The 17,074-nt window shown below is 61.5% G+C and overlaps 1 protein-coding gene across 7 annotated transcripts in view; it reads right to left on the bottom strand.

The window, feature by feature from the left end:
* BEGAIN (brain enriched guanylate kinase associated) overlaps window positions 1–17,074 on the bottom strand; it is a 50,190-nt gene that overhangs the window by 20,656 nt on the left and 12,460 nt on the right. For 2 of the 7 annotated variants that reach the window (XM_032179748.2, XM_058429532.1), the window contains exons 1-2: window positions 10,865–10,944; window positions 9,887–9,915 (exon numbers count right to left, since the gene is read on the bottom strand). The exons of 1 other annotated variant lie outside the window; for it this stretch is intronic. In XM_032179748.2, the coding sequence (XP_032035639.1) occupies window positions 9,887–9,915; window positions 10,865–10,888 (53 nt within the window). In that variant the 5' untranslated portion in view covers window positions 10,889–10,944. Of the gene's footprint in view, window positions 1–9,886; window positions 9,916–10,418; window positions 10,469–10,864; window positions 10,945–11,392; window positions 11,514–17,074 lie in introns of those variants that run through there. 4 more of the 7 variants (XM_032179747.2, XM_058429531.1, XM_032179750.2 and 1 more) reach the window with 3 other exon arrangements.

Here is a 17,074-nt window from a genome sequence, read left to right as displayed (position 1 = left end):
CTGAACCATCCGTTTCTCCCTCGCTTCCCGGTCATTCTCTGGCAGGCAAACTCGTGGTTGCTCTTCCCATATTGAGAACAACCCTCTCTTCACCCTCCAGGTACAGTCCCTGTTCCCTGATCAATGGAAGTGTCCGACCTTGCTGCCTCTGCCTACTTACTCCTAGCCTGCTGGGATGGGACCAATGCCCACCAGGATCTTGTCCCCTCCATGTCACTGAACTGGTCCTGTCTCAGCCTTCACCTGATCTGAGCCCTCAGCAGCCAGGGACATTCCGCCTCTCCCTGCTCCCACACCTCCCACTCTCACTGGGCTCTCCGGCTGCCCCTTCTCAGGCTCCTCTGTGGGGTGCTCCTCATCTCCTGGCCTCCTGGCACCAGCACGTCCCAGGGATCTGGCCTCCAGCATCTTCTTCCCTGTGTGCACTCACCAGTGGCAACCCCAGCCAGCAAATACCATCTCTCTGCTGAGGCCCCAACATTGGCTGCTCCCCAACTCCACTGCCTCACCTTTGTCTCATGGGCAGCACAGATCTGCAGGGCGCAGCTGAGCTCCCATCGCCTCTACAAATCCACAGCCTCCCCCCACACCCTGCAGCAAGACAAGTCCTCTCCCGTGCCTCGATGCATCCTTGACTCCTCTCTTTCTCTCCCCATCCTTTCAGGGTATACCAGGAGCCTTGCCTTCTAGGACCACCCACCACACCAGGCCCACTCCTTTCACGTGACTGCCGCACAGCCCTGCGGCAGTCTCATCTGCTCTCATCTGCTCTCAGCCCGAGACCTCCTTGAAACCAACGTCAGAACCATCCGTGGGGAGGTGGGCCATTGTGTGCAGGACACACAGCTGGGAGCATGCCGGTGGGGCCAGGGCGCGTCCTGGAGATTGGTGTGGCCGGAACCTGGGGCCTGGGGGTTGGTGGGGGGTGCAGACAAAAGGTGGGCCTGGGGTCAGCTGGCAGAAGGCCATAAGCCTGTGCTGAAGTATCTGATCCTCTTCCTGGGGGCCGCAGAGATGCTCACACCAAGGAGCTCGGGAAGTTGGCTTGGGCTTGGGGCCGTCGCTCTGGTGGGAGAGCAGTGCTAGAGCAGGGAGCCTCAGGGGGCTGTCTCCGAGAGCCACGGGGAGCTGCACGGTGGGCCCAGGAGGCTCCTTGGCACCCCTGCCTGGGCTCCTCTTTCCCAGCACCAGCCTGTCACCACTGATCACTACTCCCTCCTCTCTCCCTCTGGAGAAGATGGGGTTGACCAGAGGGTGGGGCTGTGCGCACCTTGGCCCTGGAACCCCTGCCTCACCCTTCCACACAGTCAGTGTGCAGGGGCAGGACGGGCAGACAGATGGCCGTGGGCCGGCCCTGTAGCCAGGAGCGAGCTCCTCATGGGACTCTCAAATTAACCTTTCAGCACCTGCTACCCGCCCTGGTGCCCAGGAGAGAAGAGGTCGCGATTGAGCACTTCGATTACTGGCTTCATTACTGGCCACCAAGGAACCCATGCTGGCTTTGCTAATTTGACCACCCCACCAGCCTGCTCCCCACTGCACACAGACGTGGGCAAACTTATTAATTGGATCAGCAGGAGGCCTGTTTCTGGAATTCCAGGGATCACAGAGCGGCGGACACTTATCAGTAATCCTGGACTGCAGGACCTGGGCCCCCTCCACGCCCTGGGTCTCTCTGGGATGTTCTTGGTCCCTGGCTGGTCCCACTCCACGTTCACCTCTGCATAGGTGTGCACACACACACTCACACTCAAGAGGCAAGACCCAGTCTCCAAGAAAAGCCTGCAGCTACGCGGAGGGTTGTCAGCAGCAGCAAGGTTTGGAGGGAGGTGCCGGGGCCGAGGAGAGAGCTGGGGGCGCTGGTGCCATCTGCCCTCCCGAAGCCAGGCCTGGGGCTCCCTAAGCCTCCCTTTGGCGGTGTTAGGATCCCCCAATCCCTGCACCAGCCCCAGGGGGCTGAGAGGGTCATGTGGGCTATTTACCCTGCTGAATGGTGTGGGCGGGAGAGGGTGGGTGGCTGAGCAGGCCCCAACCTCAGCAGTCTCTGCTCTGCCACAGGCCACTGGGGCTACTGAGCTTGGCTCTGAAGCTCTCAGCGCCTCAGTTTCCTCAAGGAGCAATGGGGGCAGAAGCCCCAGCCAGCCCCCAGATGCTCCTGAGATCTGGGGATCATCTCGGCGGCCCCAGCACACTCTGAGCTGACACCCTCAGAGCTGCTCCAGATGAAGGGTGATTCGGGCCCAGCTCTGTGTCGTGGGTCCTCCTGTGTCCCCAGCAGCACCACCTGCCCCTGCCTCTCTTTTCCTTCTCTCTTGCTCGGCAAAGCCCTGCCCAGGGAAGCCCAGCCATGTGCCTCCTCTGGCCCTCACCGGGGATCCCCCAGACATGGCTGGGGCCTGTGGGGTGTCCAACCTCAGCAGCCTGGGGTGGTGTGCGGCCAGGGCAGCCTCCCCTCCCTGGGACGGCCATTCCAAATGCCACCACCGGCCCCTCACACTCCAGCCAGACCCCCAGGACACAGAGACCCAGCAGTGGCTACTTCCCCGGTCCGGCTAGACCCCCAGGACACAGAGACATGGCACTGGCCACTTCCTGGCGGACCCCGGACCATCACCCATGCTAATGGCCACGAGGGGCAGAGGAAGTGAGGCTGAGAAGCCCAGAAGACCTGGTCCCAGGCCCTTCTGCATTCACCTGACAAGCATCCCCTGCCCCATCTCCCGCTTCCCGTCTCATGTCCTGCAACTCCGTCCTGCTGCTGCTCAGGACAGACACCTCGGCTGCCCTCGACATGAGCCCCAGAGCCTCAGTGGGTCCATCAGGGGGTGGAGCATGAGCCCTCTCTCAGGTTGCTCTGCAGACACAGGGGGGACCTTTAAGAGACAGGCAGTCCCCATTGCAGAGCTCAGGCCCAGAGGCCTCCACCCCTCAGAAGGATTTTCGCCTGTGGTAGTTGGGGGTGGGGAGGGGGAGCCCCATGCGGGCCTGACTTGGAGCCCTGAGAAACAGGCACGTGGCATCGCCTCCTCTGAAACACCCAGCCGCTGCCCCAACCATCGACGGCCCCAGCCCCCGGGGAAAAGTGCAGACAGCCTAGGGTGCAGAAGAGCTGGCCCCGCCCCCAGCTCAGAGACCTCAGAGGGCCCCACACCGCCGGGCCCTCTCCTTCACGGGAATGATGTCACCGCCCAAGGGATGGGCAGCAAGGCCCAAGCAGGGCAGAGCCACCCGAGACGGGCAGGCCACAACAGCAAGGCCCGGTCCACAAGCCAAGTGCGTGACTCCAGCGTGCACTGAACCCCCTGAGCCGCCTTCTCAGGTAGGTCCTATTACTACCCCCATTTACAGATATTGCATTGAGAGTCAGAAAGCTTCCGAAATCTGCCCAAGGCCAGGTGTGGTGGCTCATGTCTGTAATCCTAGCACTTCGGGAGGCTAAGGCAGGAGGATCACTGGAGCCCAAGAGTTTGAGACCAGCCTGGGCGACATGGTGACACCCCGTCTCTACCAAAAATACAAAATTAGCCCTGTGTGGTGGCACATGACTGTCTGTAGTCCAGCCTATTTGGGAGGCTGAGGTGGGAGGATTGCTTGAGCCCTGGACTGCACTCCAGCCTGGCGGACAGAGCAAGACTGTCAAAAAAAAAAAAAAAAAAATTTGCCGAAGGCCACACAGCCAGTAAGTGATGACAGACTTGGGATTGAAACCTAGGTGCGTCTACCTTCTTAACCACATACCCCATCAGGGAGGCCTTGCAGAGGAGTGGGAACTCAACTGGGCTGTGGGGACAAAGGCACCCTGGCCCCACCTGTAACCCCAACCCCCCAAGTTGATACCATCAGAGCTGCTGCAGATTAGGAGTGACTCCCAGACTCATACCCCAGCTCTCAGTGTCTTGGTTCCTCACCCCCTGAGCCCCTAGCTGCAAAGGGAGAAATCAAGGTGAGGCAGTCATTCACACCTTAGTGAGAATTAGTCCATAAGACTTCCTCTAGTAGGATCAAGTTTAGAAGTGGGGTAGAGAGCCTTGAAGGATCACACTCTGGGAGGGGTGTGGCCTGCTGGGGTAGTGGGTGGGTTGGAGGAGACAAGAGATGGAGAGCAGGGGGCCTGGGGGAAAGGGACAAGGAAATTCAACAGCCATCCTGAAGGTGGGTGCCGCCAGGTGGCCAGCCCCACCCCCAGGACATCTCTTCCTGAGTTGTCGGGGCCCAGACCACAATGCAATCAGTTCCCCACCCTCAATGAGCACTTACTGCATGCCCAGAGAACCCAACCTGGATGCTGTCTAGGACAGGGGCCTGCCCAAATTAGGTGTGCAGCAGGGGTTTGCTAAATAAAAGGGGACACCTCAAGCCTGTGTGCCCCCAAACCCTCCTCCCCCACAGCTGTCCCCACCTCAGGGGAAGAAAGTCCATCCTTTCAGTTGCTTGTGCCCAATGCCCTGGAGTTGCATTTGACACCCCCTTTTCCCCCACACCCCATGTCACACCCATCAGCAGACCCCGTCGCTCGAGGGTCCAATACATCCGGAACGCAGCGCCTCTGCCCTCCTCCATGGCCGCCAGCCCTTGCTGTTTCCTGCAGGCCACCGGTACACCTGCTGCTCCCTCTGGCTGGACCTCCTGGTGCCTTGACCCAGTGGCACCCGCTCAGGGCCTTCCCTGAGCCACACTGTACAGGTCACCTGCTCCCCGCCCCCCACTCACTGCCTTCCTTTCTTTTTGTCCCCGCAGCACTTGTCATCGTGCTATTTATTTAATTTAAAAAGTTCTCTGTTCCCGTCAACTAGAAGATTCGCCTGTGCGGTCACTGCGGCGTCCTCAGTGCCAATAGCAGCCTCTGGTGCTCAGTGAATGCCTGTGGAATCCATGATCAGTGAACAATGAGAGCAGCAGGGATGGCTTGCGGGGCCCAGGCGGGAGACTCGGGTGGGAGAGGGTGCCCCCTCGGGGGAAGGCGTGGAGGGGCAGGGCGGGACAGGGCTGGGACCTTCGAGGCCACCTGCTCTCCATCTGTCTCCATTCCTGGGACATCAGCCTGGCACTTTCGCAGAGTGTCTCAGCCTGGACAAGTGTCCGACATGGACAGGACCACAAGCACCGGTCATAGGAGTGAAGGAGAGAGTGTGGCCCAGACACCTGGGTGTCCTTGTGCAAAACCAAAACCAAAAAGGAGCTCAACTTTGAGCTCTAACCACATGCAAACCCAAGTTCAAGTGGATGAAAAGCCAGTAGCCTCAATTCTTCAGGAGGGTTCCTTAAACAAGACACAAACGCTTTAATCAGAAAGTGAAAAAACCTGAGACATTCAACAAAATTAAAATTAAGAACTTTTGTTCATCGAAGGACCATGTGAACAGCGAGACGCGGCGTCCCCCAGGAGATGTGTCTGCTGCATGTGTAACTGACAATGTGAAGAGCTCCCACAAATCAATGAGAAAAACACAGACACCTTGGTAGAAAGTGTGCATGGCCTTCGCCGGTGACGAAACCCAGCGGGCAGCAACCCAGGGCAGTGTAATCTGTGCTATGCCCACCCCAACAACGCTGGAGGGACAGTGATGGGGAGAAGTGGTTTCGAGAGTCTGTTCCGATCTTCCAGAGCTGACCCTATGCTCACCCTGTGCCCCGGAGGTTCCACTGAGGGTGCACACCCAGAATCGCAGCCCACATCCCCAGACACCTGCACAGGAGTTTCCTAAGGTGGCCCAGGTTGCACACTGCCCGGCAGTCTGCCAGGGAAAAAACGGATCTCAGGGAGGCCACCAGGAAGGCCATTCACCATGACAACAGCAACTGGTAGCTCCACCTACCACCACAAGGGACCCTCACAAACAGAATAGTTTTGGTGAAAAAAAGCCACCCCCAAAACACAGGCTGAAGGAATCCAGGTATGAGGTCCCAAAGCAGGCAACATACAACTATCTCTGCTGGGGATGCCCTCTCAGGTGGCAGAACCACGAGGACAGCAAGGAAGCACTGAGCACAATGTCGGCGTCCCGGTGACCGCTCGGAGCAGGATGGGGCTGTCTGTGGGGAAGGGTCTCGGGGGATCTCAGATGGGGCTGTCTGTGGGGAAGGGTCTCGGGGGATCTCGGGGGGCTGGCCGGGAGCAGGATGGGGCTGTCTGTGGGGAAGGGTCTTAGGGGATCTCGGGGGGCTGGCCATGTTGAACTCCTTGATACAGGTGGTGGTCGCCAGGTGGTCGTTCTAAACTTAACCGCTGAACTGTGCGGATATTTATTAATGTCTCTGCAGGGCTATCACAGTTCACGACTTTGAAACAAATTCTATTTTGGGGGAAAAACGTGGACACCAAACAGGAGTAGCTCTGGGCACCCCAGGAGCCATGAGAGGCGACTGACCCACTTCTCTGTTTGACAGAGGAGAGAACCGAAGTTCAAATAGAAAAAGGAGCTGCCCAGCAGCAGGCTGCAGGAGGCAGGCAGGAGGGACCCTGTTTGGAGGGAGAGGAGGGGATTAATTTGAGGGATTAGAGGCACAGCGGCTCTGAGCACACAGAGAGCCAGCCGGGACTTGGTAATGTCTATAAATATTTGAGAGTCACAAGAATAGTTTTTCCAAGCAGTCGAAGACAAGATAGCTGAGCGTGGCTGAGCAAGGGTCAAAGGACAAGAGCCAAGGTGGCCAGGCCATCAAGTGGTGTGGCTGCATATCTACTGTGTGCCCCCCCGGCCTGTGGGAGCCCTACTGTGCACCAGCCTCTGCCAGGCACTGGGGCTGTCAGAACACCAGGGGCCAGACCCAGGCTCTATTCTCTGGGGTGCCCATCTGGGGCCCTGGGGAGGACAGAAGACACCCCAGATGTCAGTGGGAGCCCCATTGACCTCCACTCCCCACCCCTTACCTGTCTTCCCTAAACACATCTGCTCCGGGCAGCCCCCAGGCCTTTGCACCTCTTGGAGGGTGGCCTGTCTGTCGTTGGAAACTCCTACTCATCCTTCATGCCTTGGCTCAAGTGTCCCTGCTTCCCGGAAGCTCTTCCCAATACCCCAGGCCAGAGTTCACAACCTGGGACCCCAGAGCATTCTGGGCAAACCCCTTCTGTATTCTGTCCGCTGGCCTAGGAGGATCTGTTGTGCGCCTCTGTCCCCAGCACTGGAGGGCCAACCTGGGTCTTTTCACAGAGCTGATAACCAGAGGGGGCCGGAGTCCACTTGGGAGGGAGGGACAAGAGCGTCATGAAAACCCCAGGGAAAAGGCGACAGGGAAGACACAGAGTTTGTCATGTGGACAAGAAGGCGGGGAAGGGCATTCTCTACAGCAGGGACTGCGTGGGCAAAGGCAGGGGCATGAAGGTGGCAGCTTGTGGGGAACTCGGAAGCAGGGCGACAGCATGGGGGGGCAGCCCGCGGAAGGGACCAGGGAAGAGAGACCCCTCAATGTACACCTGCCCACCAAAGGGAGCCATTGAGGGTCACAGTGCCACCAGGTGACATGGTCCTTTTGCTCTTCGGCAAATATTTACAGGACTGTCCCATGAGTCAGTCCTGGCTCCAGGCCCTATGGGGTCTGGGAGAGGAGGGGGCCAGGACCAGCACTCTCAGAGCTCAATCCAGACCCACAGACCCAGCCTGTGATGTGCAGACTCCACACTCCAGGGGCCAGGAGGCAAGGCCGACCATAGGGTCATCCCTCTGGACACCCCAGGACCCCTTCACTATGACCACCGTGTGGTCTGACGTTCCCCAGAGACCCTCTACCTGGGCCAGGTCCCAGAAGAGATGCTTCCACCACAGGGGCTCATGGCACCCAACACCCCTGCAACCTGGTTGTGGTTAGGACACTCACTTTACAGATGAGAAAACTGAGGCCCAACCAGGGCCAGAACTTTGCCAGTGACTGGGTCTGTGGGACCCCAAACCCTGTGCCCTTCTGTGCAGGAAGGCATGCTGACCACCTTCCCTTCCACTCCCCTGGGCTTTTGGTTCCGAATCCCAGGCACCAAATGCAGGACAGAAACCCACTGGGGCAGCCCCGACACTGGCCAGAAGGGAAGATTCTGGAAAAGCCCTTCAGGCAACTCTGAGAACACTAATTGGGTGAGAGGGAGAGGAGGGCGGGGCCCCTCCCCAGTTCTAGGAGTCCTTGCCCGACGCCACCCCTGGCAACTCCAGAAAGAAGCCACATGGCCCAATGCAGCCCCGGAGCCCGGGGCGCTGGCCGCTGCCTCCAGCCTTTATGGCTTAGCCCAGGGAAGCCTCAGCCTGCCTGGGACAGCAACGCTGACACCATCAGCAGCTCAGGCAGCAGATCCGCCCACCTGGCACACCTGCCTACCTGTGCACCCAGAGGGCGGGGTCATGCCTCTGTCCTTAGTGCCTGGCACACAGGAGTAGGTGCCGGAGAGCCTTGGCCGGGCACAGGGAAGGAGGGAAAGAGAAAGAGAACCACCGCGGGGAACCCCCAGGCTGGCCTCAGGGCACCCCATGAATGCTAAGTTTTTCCTCAAGTCTCAGTTGAGTTAAGCAGTGTTTCCGCCCCCACAGGCGGTACAACCCAGGTGATGAAATGACAGCCGATGTGGGGCGCCAGGGAAGGGCCCCGGCCTGGGCCAGAGCCTGGGTTTGGGCCCGAGGTCATCTGTGTGACCACAGCCAGGGCTGTCGCTCTTTGGGCCTCACTGCCCCCACCTGGACCTTGGCCACGACAAGGTGGGCCTGGCTGATGAGTATCGGGTATTTGGGGTCTGAGATTGAACCACCTCAGAGACTGGACCCCTCCTCCCTGCACAAGACATGTTGGTCCTGTCCCTGTGGGACCCACGGTGGGGGCTGCACATCAGCACCATGGCCCAGGAGATGGCCCTGCTCTGAGAGTCCACCCTGGGTCTCTGTGTGAGCCCACCTGTCCCCAGGCTCCCACCTGGGTATTTCCAAGCCACTCACTCACGGCACTAAGGGTCAGCTGGCAGGGCCCAGGGCCCCTCTGCCCTAGACCTGGGCCCAGCCTGGGCTCTGCTGGGGCTCTGCTCCTTGGGGGAGGGGTGCTCCTCTACCCGGCCTCCTCCCCAGGATGCCAATTCTGGCCTGGGGAGGGAGTGGCAAGAAGACCCTGTAGGCCAGGGGAGATAGTGCTGAAACCCAGCAGCCAGAGCTGGGCCTGCCGCCCACACAACGCCTCGGCTCAGGCTCCGGAAGGAAAACATGGGAGGGGTGTTCCCAAAGTAGGGATCAGGGTGCCAGGGGAAGTCGTGGAGGAAGTGGCAGATATTCAAACGGGCTGATCCCAGGCCTGCCGCGCAGGTGGCCCCGTGAAGTCTACCAAGGCTTAAAGTTTAGCACCGGGAGGGAGGCCGCGGGGGACACTCCCCAGAAGCTGTCGCGGGATTCCCCCAAAATGGCTCCAAGACGCGGCTGCCTGGTCCAGCCGCGAGGACTCCATCCCCCACCCCCGCCCCCCAGAGGCGGACACTTAAAAGCTCAGAGCCAGGCAACTGGCAGCCCGGGGGGTAGGGGGTGGGGTGGGGGGCGAGCCAGCGCCGGGGCAGTGCGGAACGGCACGAACGGAACCCGGAGGGTCCCCGGGGACCAGCGAGAGTCCAGGGCAGGGAGCAGAGGGGCGCTGAGGACCGCACAGGATCGGGCGGCCCTGGGTAGGGGGCAGCCCGGCCCTCAGTGGCGCTAGCCCCAGCCCCCGCGGTAGCGGCCCGGGCCGGCGAAGGAGCCCCCGCGCGGGGCTCCCCAGCGCCTCGCGGCGCGCACACACGCACCACACACACGCACCTGGCCCGCAGCCCCGCCGAGGCCGCCCGCGGGCCCAGGGGGCGCGCTCGGGTACAGCCCCCTTCCCCCGCCTTCCCCAGCGCCCTCACCCGCGACCCGGCCCCCGCGAGCCGCGGCACGGGAGACGCTCCACTCACCTGAGTTTCTCCATGTCTGCGGCAGAGGCCTGCGAGAAACCAAACGAGAGGGTCAGCAGGCAGGAGGCGTGCGCTCCGCGCCCGCGCCGGGCAGAGCCGGGCACAGCGGGCACGGCCGGGCAACCCCGCGGGGCCCCGTCCGTGGGAAGCCCGGCGCCGCGCGTCCCCAGCCCCCAGTCCCGGCCGCGGCCCCCGTGACTCAATGGGCGCTCCGGGCCGCGGCCGAGTAACAGGTGAGCCCGCCCGGGCCGCCGCGCTCCCCGCACCGAGTTACGCCCCCCGGGGCGAAGAAGGGGCCGGTCCGGGATGGCCCGGCCAGGGGCGATCTCGGCCTCGCCCGGAGGAGGGGGACTCGGCCTGTCCCCGTTAACTCTCCGGCGGCCGCGGCCCCGCTGCTCCCCCCGCCCCGCCCGTTAACCCTTCCTGTCCCGCGCTCCCTCCCGGAGGAAGCCGAGCCCCGGAATCGCAGAACCTCCGAGTCGGAGAATGTTGGGGAATTCGGGGCCGTGCAGGATTGCAGAACCTGACACACACAATCCGAGGGCGATGGCATTTGGAGCCTCGACTCCTCAATCAGGGACCCGCTGCCCTCAGATTCTGGGGTTCTGGGCCTGGCTTGCCCCTCCCGGGCCCCAGGGATTAACCCGTGAGCGCCCGGCGGGGCTCCCTGCCTGGCTTGCGCAGACCCACCCGCGCGCGGCTTGGAGACCCTCTCTGCCCAGCCCCGCTCAGCCGGGCAGCCCCTCCGCGCGCCGGGCAGGGGGACCCACCCGCCGCCGTTAACCTTGTGGGCGCGGGCGAGCGACGGGGACAGCGAGCGGCCCGGGCGGGATCGCACTTCCTGCGTGGAGCTGGGGGCGCAGGGCGGGCTCTCCATCACCCGGGAGAGGCCGCTCCCCGGGGCTTTCCCCGTCTTTCTATGCCGTGACTGGCACTCAAGGGGGACGGGGGTCCGAGCTCGGGGACTACGCGACAGACCTGGGAAGACTGATGACTGCCCATCCCGGCCCCTCGCGCCGGGCGCCGCCGCCGCGTCCGCCGGGAGCGCGCTCCGCTCGGGTCCGGGCCCCACGCCGCCTCCCCCACCGCCCCGCCGGGCGAGGGCGCAGCCCGGCCGCAGCGCCAAGCTAGAAGGCCCGGCCCGGGGGCCTCGGCCAGGCTCGGCCACCAACTTCCCGGGTGCTCGGGCCGGCCTTCCGGCGCTCTCCCGGCCTCAGTTTCCTCACCTGAAAGCTGGGGGGAAGGGGGAGGCAGCTGGACGAGGCGCTCCACTGCCCTTCCGCACCCGCGGGCTGCGGAGCGGCTGGGGTGGGGAAAGGAATTTCAGGGGAGGGGATCCCTAAGGCGCCCGGATGGCGGTTCCCCTCCCCAGAAGCTCTAAAAGTTGTCCAAGACCACGAGCCTGGACCCCTCCATAAACCCTCCTCCTGCAAGACAAGGAGTTTGCCGGGAAGACTTTGCCGCCGGCCAACGCGACCCCCACACCGCTCTCTTCCCCAGGCCCACCTTTCCGGGTCCCCATGACAGCGCTTCTCATGCTAGGTCCCAGCATACAGCAGGCGCTCAATAAACACGGACAGTGCGTGCCTGGATCCCACGGCACTGGAGCCTGTCTTTCCTGGCCCTTTCCCCTCCTGGCTGTGAGCTCCCGGGCAGGAGCCCCGTGTTCTCACCAGGACACCCCCAGCACCCAGCAGGCTTGGCCTGCGCTGAGCCAGCGCAAGGTGGGAGGAGCCGTCCACTCAGAGGGTCAGACCTGAACCAGGATCAAACCAAACCCAAGAAATCCAAGTGTTCCTCCATCCACAGACACCCACTCATTCACTAGCTCAGGGGACAGCAGACAAAGCAGAGAGGGCACAGCAGAGGAAGCAAGCTCTGCTCTCCAGGGGCTAATGAGGAAAAACTCCGCTGCCCGCCTCCGGTCCTGGGAGGCCACCCTCAGCAGAATGGCCACAGTAGTCGTAATAATAACGTCCACCGCCCTTTACACATCATAGAGCTTCCCAGGGCTCCTCCCCACAGCTCTACCATGGAAGCCCCGGACCGCCTATGCGGGAGCAAAGCTCCAAGAGAGAAGAGGCTTGCTGGACATCCCGCAGCTGAAGGGGCCCAGCTGCGCCTGGACCCCACTGCTCAGGAGCCTCTCCCACCCAAAGGCTGTCTCTGGTTGCCTCAATCACTCACGGCGAATGACCTGCCAGGGAGTTTGTCTAAAATTAATAAGAACGTATTAAAATTTAATTTAAAAAATCTAGCATTAATTATTTACATTGAATGTTTCAGCCCTTCTAAAAGGCCTGGATAGGAATTCCCCCCACCCCCAGAAGGGAACTGGGGGGAAAGACGGGGGAGGTTGCTGAGCTGCCCTGGCGGAGTGGTGGGGGCTGGGCAGGGCAAGAGATAGGCAGGGAACAGGCAGCCCCTGCCCTTCAAGCCTATTCTAGAGCCTGAAGCCTGGCTTTGATGCTACTGTAGCTCAAATCCTCCTCTGACCCATTGCCTTCGGGGCAACCACTGCCCTCCCCCTTGGCGGCTGTGTCCTCCATGCGGCCCTCTGTGGGAACTCAGTGGAGTCACTGAGTTCACCCCCACACCAGATGGGACAGGACTCTGTGTCCCAGCTCTGTGTCCCTGGACCAGCCCAGCACCTGGCAGGGGCGGGGGGACTAAAAGACGGGTTGTGCCTAATGCTCTCCATGCAGGAGTGACACAGGCATCTTTATCGGTGGCTAGGGAGGAGATCGCAGGGAAGCTTCCCTGGCCGAGGTGCTGTGCCCTCGGGGACAGTCTCCCATGAGGCTCCTGCACGGGGGACCAGCACCCCGGGTGCAAGTTTTGACTCAGCCATTCATTGACCACAGGACTCGATGATTTTCCTGGAGGCCCTTGCTATGGGTGCGGAAACGGAGGCCAGCGAATGAAGTGGCTTGCTCAAGTCCCCTGAGGTTAGCCGAGGCCTGCCTGATGGGCTGGAGAACCGTGGCGCTGCCTGGGTCTTGGGCCAGTGGGTAGGGGCCATGAGGATGAGGAGTCTGTGGGGTGTCCCAGGGTTCCCACTGTGAAGTGAAGCGGCGGGATCTCCCTCAGGGAGGCTGGGAACACAGGGTGCACACTGGGCGCTCTCGGGGGACAGTCCTCAGGGCACAGTCCTTCCCCGCCCCTGGGCGCTGTCCAGCCCCACTCACATCCACTGCCTCTTCCTCCAACACACCTCTCCCCACCGTCTGCCTTAAGTCCCTACCTCTTTCTGGTGGTCCAGCCCAGCAGCCACCTTTATCTCCTGACCCCTCACAGGAGCCCTGCCTGTTGGCCACTGGCCCCTGCTGTCTCCTCACTCCCACCTGTGGCCATTTGGGTCCTCATGATGTGCCCATCCCTGCATGGGCTGAACCCTGTGGAGCTCCCAGCTGCCTCCCTCCCACCTCCTACTTCCTTTTCTTACCAGCGTCGGGAGGCCCGCCCGGGTCAGAAACATGCCCGTCCACCCTCTCCTCCACTGCTCTGTCCCCAGGGTGGCCTTGGGCCCGGTCACAGAAATCAGTTCCATTGAAGTGTCACAGCAGCTTTGCTGGGTGGGTCTCATCAGCTGTGCATTTGCAGTTTATAGGCAGGAGCCTGGGGATTTGGGGCCAGGGCCCTCGCCATCTTCCCTGTGGCATCCGGGCACAGAGACTGGCACACAGTAGGGCCTCCCCAGACAAGGTGGAGGGGGTTACTCTGTGCCACCTGTCAGGCCTCCATGAGGGGTTGGTAAATACTGACCTGGCCCTGCCTAACCATCCGACCCCCATGCCCAGCAGCCTCCCCTCACTGGGCGCACACTGGCCACACTGGCCGCCTTGCTGGCTCCAGGCTCACCTGGCCCATCCCTGTCTTAGGGCCTTTGCACTGGTTCTTTGCATGTGGAATGCTCTGCCCTGACTCTGCACGGCCAGGGCCTCCCTTCCCTGACTACCCATCTAAAGCATCGGTGACACCCCGACAGCAGAGCTCCTCCGTTCTGCCGCTGCATCTCCCTGTGTCCAGGGCCTGGCGTGGAAGCCCTGCAGTGAGCAGGTGGTGTTGGCCTGAACGAATGCCGTGCGTCTTAATCCCCAGCCAGAGGCACCTGCTCCTCAGCCCTGGGCAGCATTCTTCCTGCTCTCACGGCAGAGTCCTCGTCACTCTAACACCATCCGCGTCCCTTCTTCAAGCCTGCCCCTGTGCGGGAGGGCACGGAGCCCCTTGGTACCCGGCATCGTATCTTTGCAGAGCTCTGCCCTGGGAAACCCCTCTGCAGATGTGGGTCAGTCCTGCTGTGGCCCCCATAATGGAGCACATAAATCCTCTGCCGGGCCATCTGGCCCCATTGCACGGCTGCCCACTGCCCCCTAAATCTGGCTGATTTCTGACACCCTGAAGAGGAGAGTGAGCCCACCTCTGCAGGGGGCCTGCCAGGTGGTGAGGGCCATGCCAAGGACAGAGGCCTGGGTTCCTGTCCCAGCTCTGCCTCCCACTCAGGACAGCCCCACCCTCCCTCAGGGCATGAGGCTGGCCTCTCCGACCCCAACCCCGGTGCTTGGCCCCCCAGGACTCCTTACACCCACGCTGGGCTCTAGTTCCCTCAGTTTCCCCTGAATCTTGTTGCCCTTACCCCTCCTTGAGGGGAGGAAATGAGCCTAACATGTGGAGGGCGGAGGTGAGCCCTAGGGGGGGTGGGGCCTCCTCCGCAGCTGTGGGACCCTGGGCAGGGCTCTCAACCTCTCTGACCCTCAGTTACTCGTCTAGGAAGGAAAGATGGAAAATCCTTCACTGGGAGCGACAAGGCGGCTGTGCGTAAGGCACCGTCCTGGGGACAGCGCTGGGAAAGGGGTGTGGCTGTTTTGGAGAGCCAGCCTTCTAACTGATCACTCGGGGTGGGCAGCTTTCTAAGATGTTTTTCATGGTAGCCTGCCTGTGACATTCACTTGGCAAACGCTGACTGTGTGCAGAGCCCTGTTCTGGGGGATTCAGCGTTGCAGACTGGATGAAATTCTCTGCCCTCACTGTGCTGATATTCTCATGCGGGGAGACAGACCCCAAGAGAGGGATCAGTACACCACCCCTCCCATCCTGTATGTCCGACGGGGATACGTGTACAGAGGAGGATGGGAGGCAGGGTGGGGCAGGAAAGGGGTGCAGTGATGAACACAGAGGCCCGGATGAAGTGAGCTGAGCCCAGTAGCAGATGAATCCCAAGGGGCCACCGGAGGAGGGGCGGGTGAGTCCAGGGGGAGGGGCTTCCGGAGGAGGGGGCGGGTGAGTCCGGTGGGGAGGGGCTTCCGGAGGAGGGGCGGGTGAGTCTAGGGGGAGGGGCTTCCGGAGGAGGGGGCGGGTGAGTCCGAGGGGGCCGCCAGAAGAGGGGCGGGTGAGTCCTGGGAGGTCGCTGGAGGAGCAGCCCTGCGGCTGTGCCTGGTGAGTTTGGGAAGCATCCAGTAACCAGTGGGAAGGAGCAGCTGGGGTGAGGGGCCTCGTGCGCCCTCATCAGGACCTTGGCTTCTGCCATGAGGTGGATGGGAGCCCCTGGAGGGACGAATGGAGGCGTCTCCTTCACATCGCTGTGTGGAGAGGGGCAAGTGCAGGACCCCAGGGCATCCAGCCAGGCCCACGGGGCCTGGGGTGGAGGTGGGAGGGATTCTTAGATTCCCAGGCAGTCCAGAAGCAGACATGGAAGGAAGAGAACCCCTGAGGTGACAGAAGCGTTGTGACCCGAGCAGCTAGAGGCAGGCAGGGGAACATGGGGAATTCAGGGCTGGTGGTGCCCCTTGGCCATCCCAGGGGAGACACCGAGGGTTGGGAAATGGGCTTGGAGTTCAGGGGAGGCTCCAGGAGATGTGAACCCGGAAATGGTCAGATCAGAGGTGACACAGCTGCAGCACTGGGGAGGCCACCAGGGCAGCCGTGGTGGAAGGGGACAGGGGCTGGGACGGAGCCAGGGACTCTGCCACTGTTGGTAGTCAGGAGGTGAGCAGGACCGGCCAGGGAGACTGGGAAAGGGTGGGTGGGAGGTGGGAGGAGAATCTGCATTAAGGGTAGAGGTGGTCCTTCAGGGGCTGTCTCAAGGAGGAGTGCGGGATCATCGGTGTCACGGGCTGACCCACAGGTAGGACAAGGACGGAGAGCCGCCTGGGCCTCGTGAACCCCAGGCATCCCCAAGGGCCTCGCCGGTGCTGGGTGCATGGTGGGGGTTCCCCAGAGCCTCCGCTGCAGTCCCAAAGGAGCCGAGGGCTTTCCTGGCCTTATCTGATCAATGGGAGAAGGAAGAGTGCTTGCCCAAGGTTACCCAGCAAGTTGAGGATCTGAACCCAGGCCCTGGCTTGGGGCTGTCCCCAGATGGGGCCAAGAATGTCCTTCCCATGGGGAATCCGGGCACCTGGTCTCGGCTGCAAAGGTGACCCTGTCCCACCTGTGACCTGAGCCCTGGGTCTTGTCTAGGCTCTGTGTGACTTCATACAGGGCCTCCCTTTTCCCAGCTGTGCCCCGGTGCCACCAGGCTAGGCTGGTGACTGCGAGCTGGCCTCCCGGAGGTAAATCTGGCCCACCAGCATGTTGTATTTGGCCTGCACAAAGGGTTTTTTTTTTTTTTTTTTTAAACATTCGAGCCAACATTTAAAAATTGGGAGTTTACATTTTAAAATCCGTATTTTTGGCTTCTACTGAAAATTTTGGAAGATCTGGCAACGTCGGCCCACATTCCCACATGGCAACAGTCAGCGGGGCTGGGAAGCAGCTGCCCCCTCTGCTTGGGGGACCTTGGGGGTCCCCCATTCAGGAAGGGGACCATCCACATCTGAGCTTTCCCTATTATCGGGAGACTGAGGCCAGGAGGGCAGAGTGACTTATTCAAGGTCACTCACAGCCGGAAAGCCTCTCAGACAGGATCCAACTGCAGCCTTGGGGACTTGCATTGGGGGTGTTGTCATGACCCCACCCAGGGCCATGCCCCTGGCCCTGTGCTTCCTGCTCCTTCTTGACTTTTGTTCTCAGATAAACATTGGATCGAGTCGTTCACACTAGTATAAATGAGGCTCAGTCCCAAGTCTGTGATAACCAGAGGTCTAGAGACCTTCTACAGTAGCCTCTTGTTTGCTGACCAGTGAAGAGGAGGACCAGAGACTCACCCATGGGCACTCAGCCAGACAGGACAGCACAGGACAGGACTGAGAC

The sequence above is a fragment of the Hylobates moloch genome, unplaced genomic scaffold (genome assembly GCF_009828535.3).
Source record: "Hylobates moloch isolate HMO894 unplaced genomic scaffold, HMol_V3 SCAFFOLD_16, whole genome shotgun sequence".
Classification (NCBI taxonomy): Eukaryota; Metazoa; Chordata; class Mammalia; order Primates; family Hylobatidae; genus Hylobates; species Hylobates moloch.
This window is presented reverse-complemented; position numbering and strand designations above follow the sequence as displayed.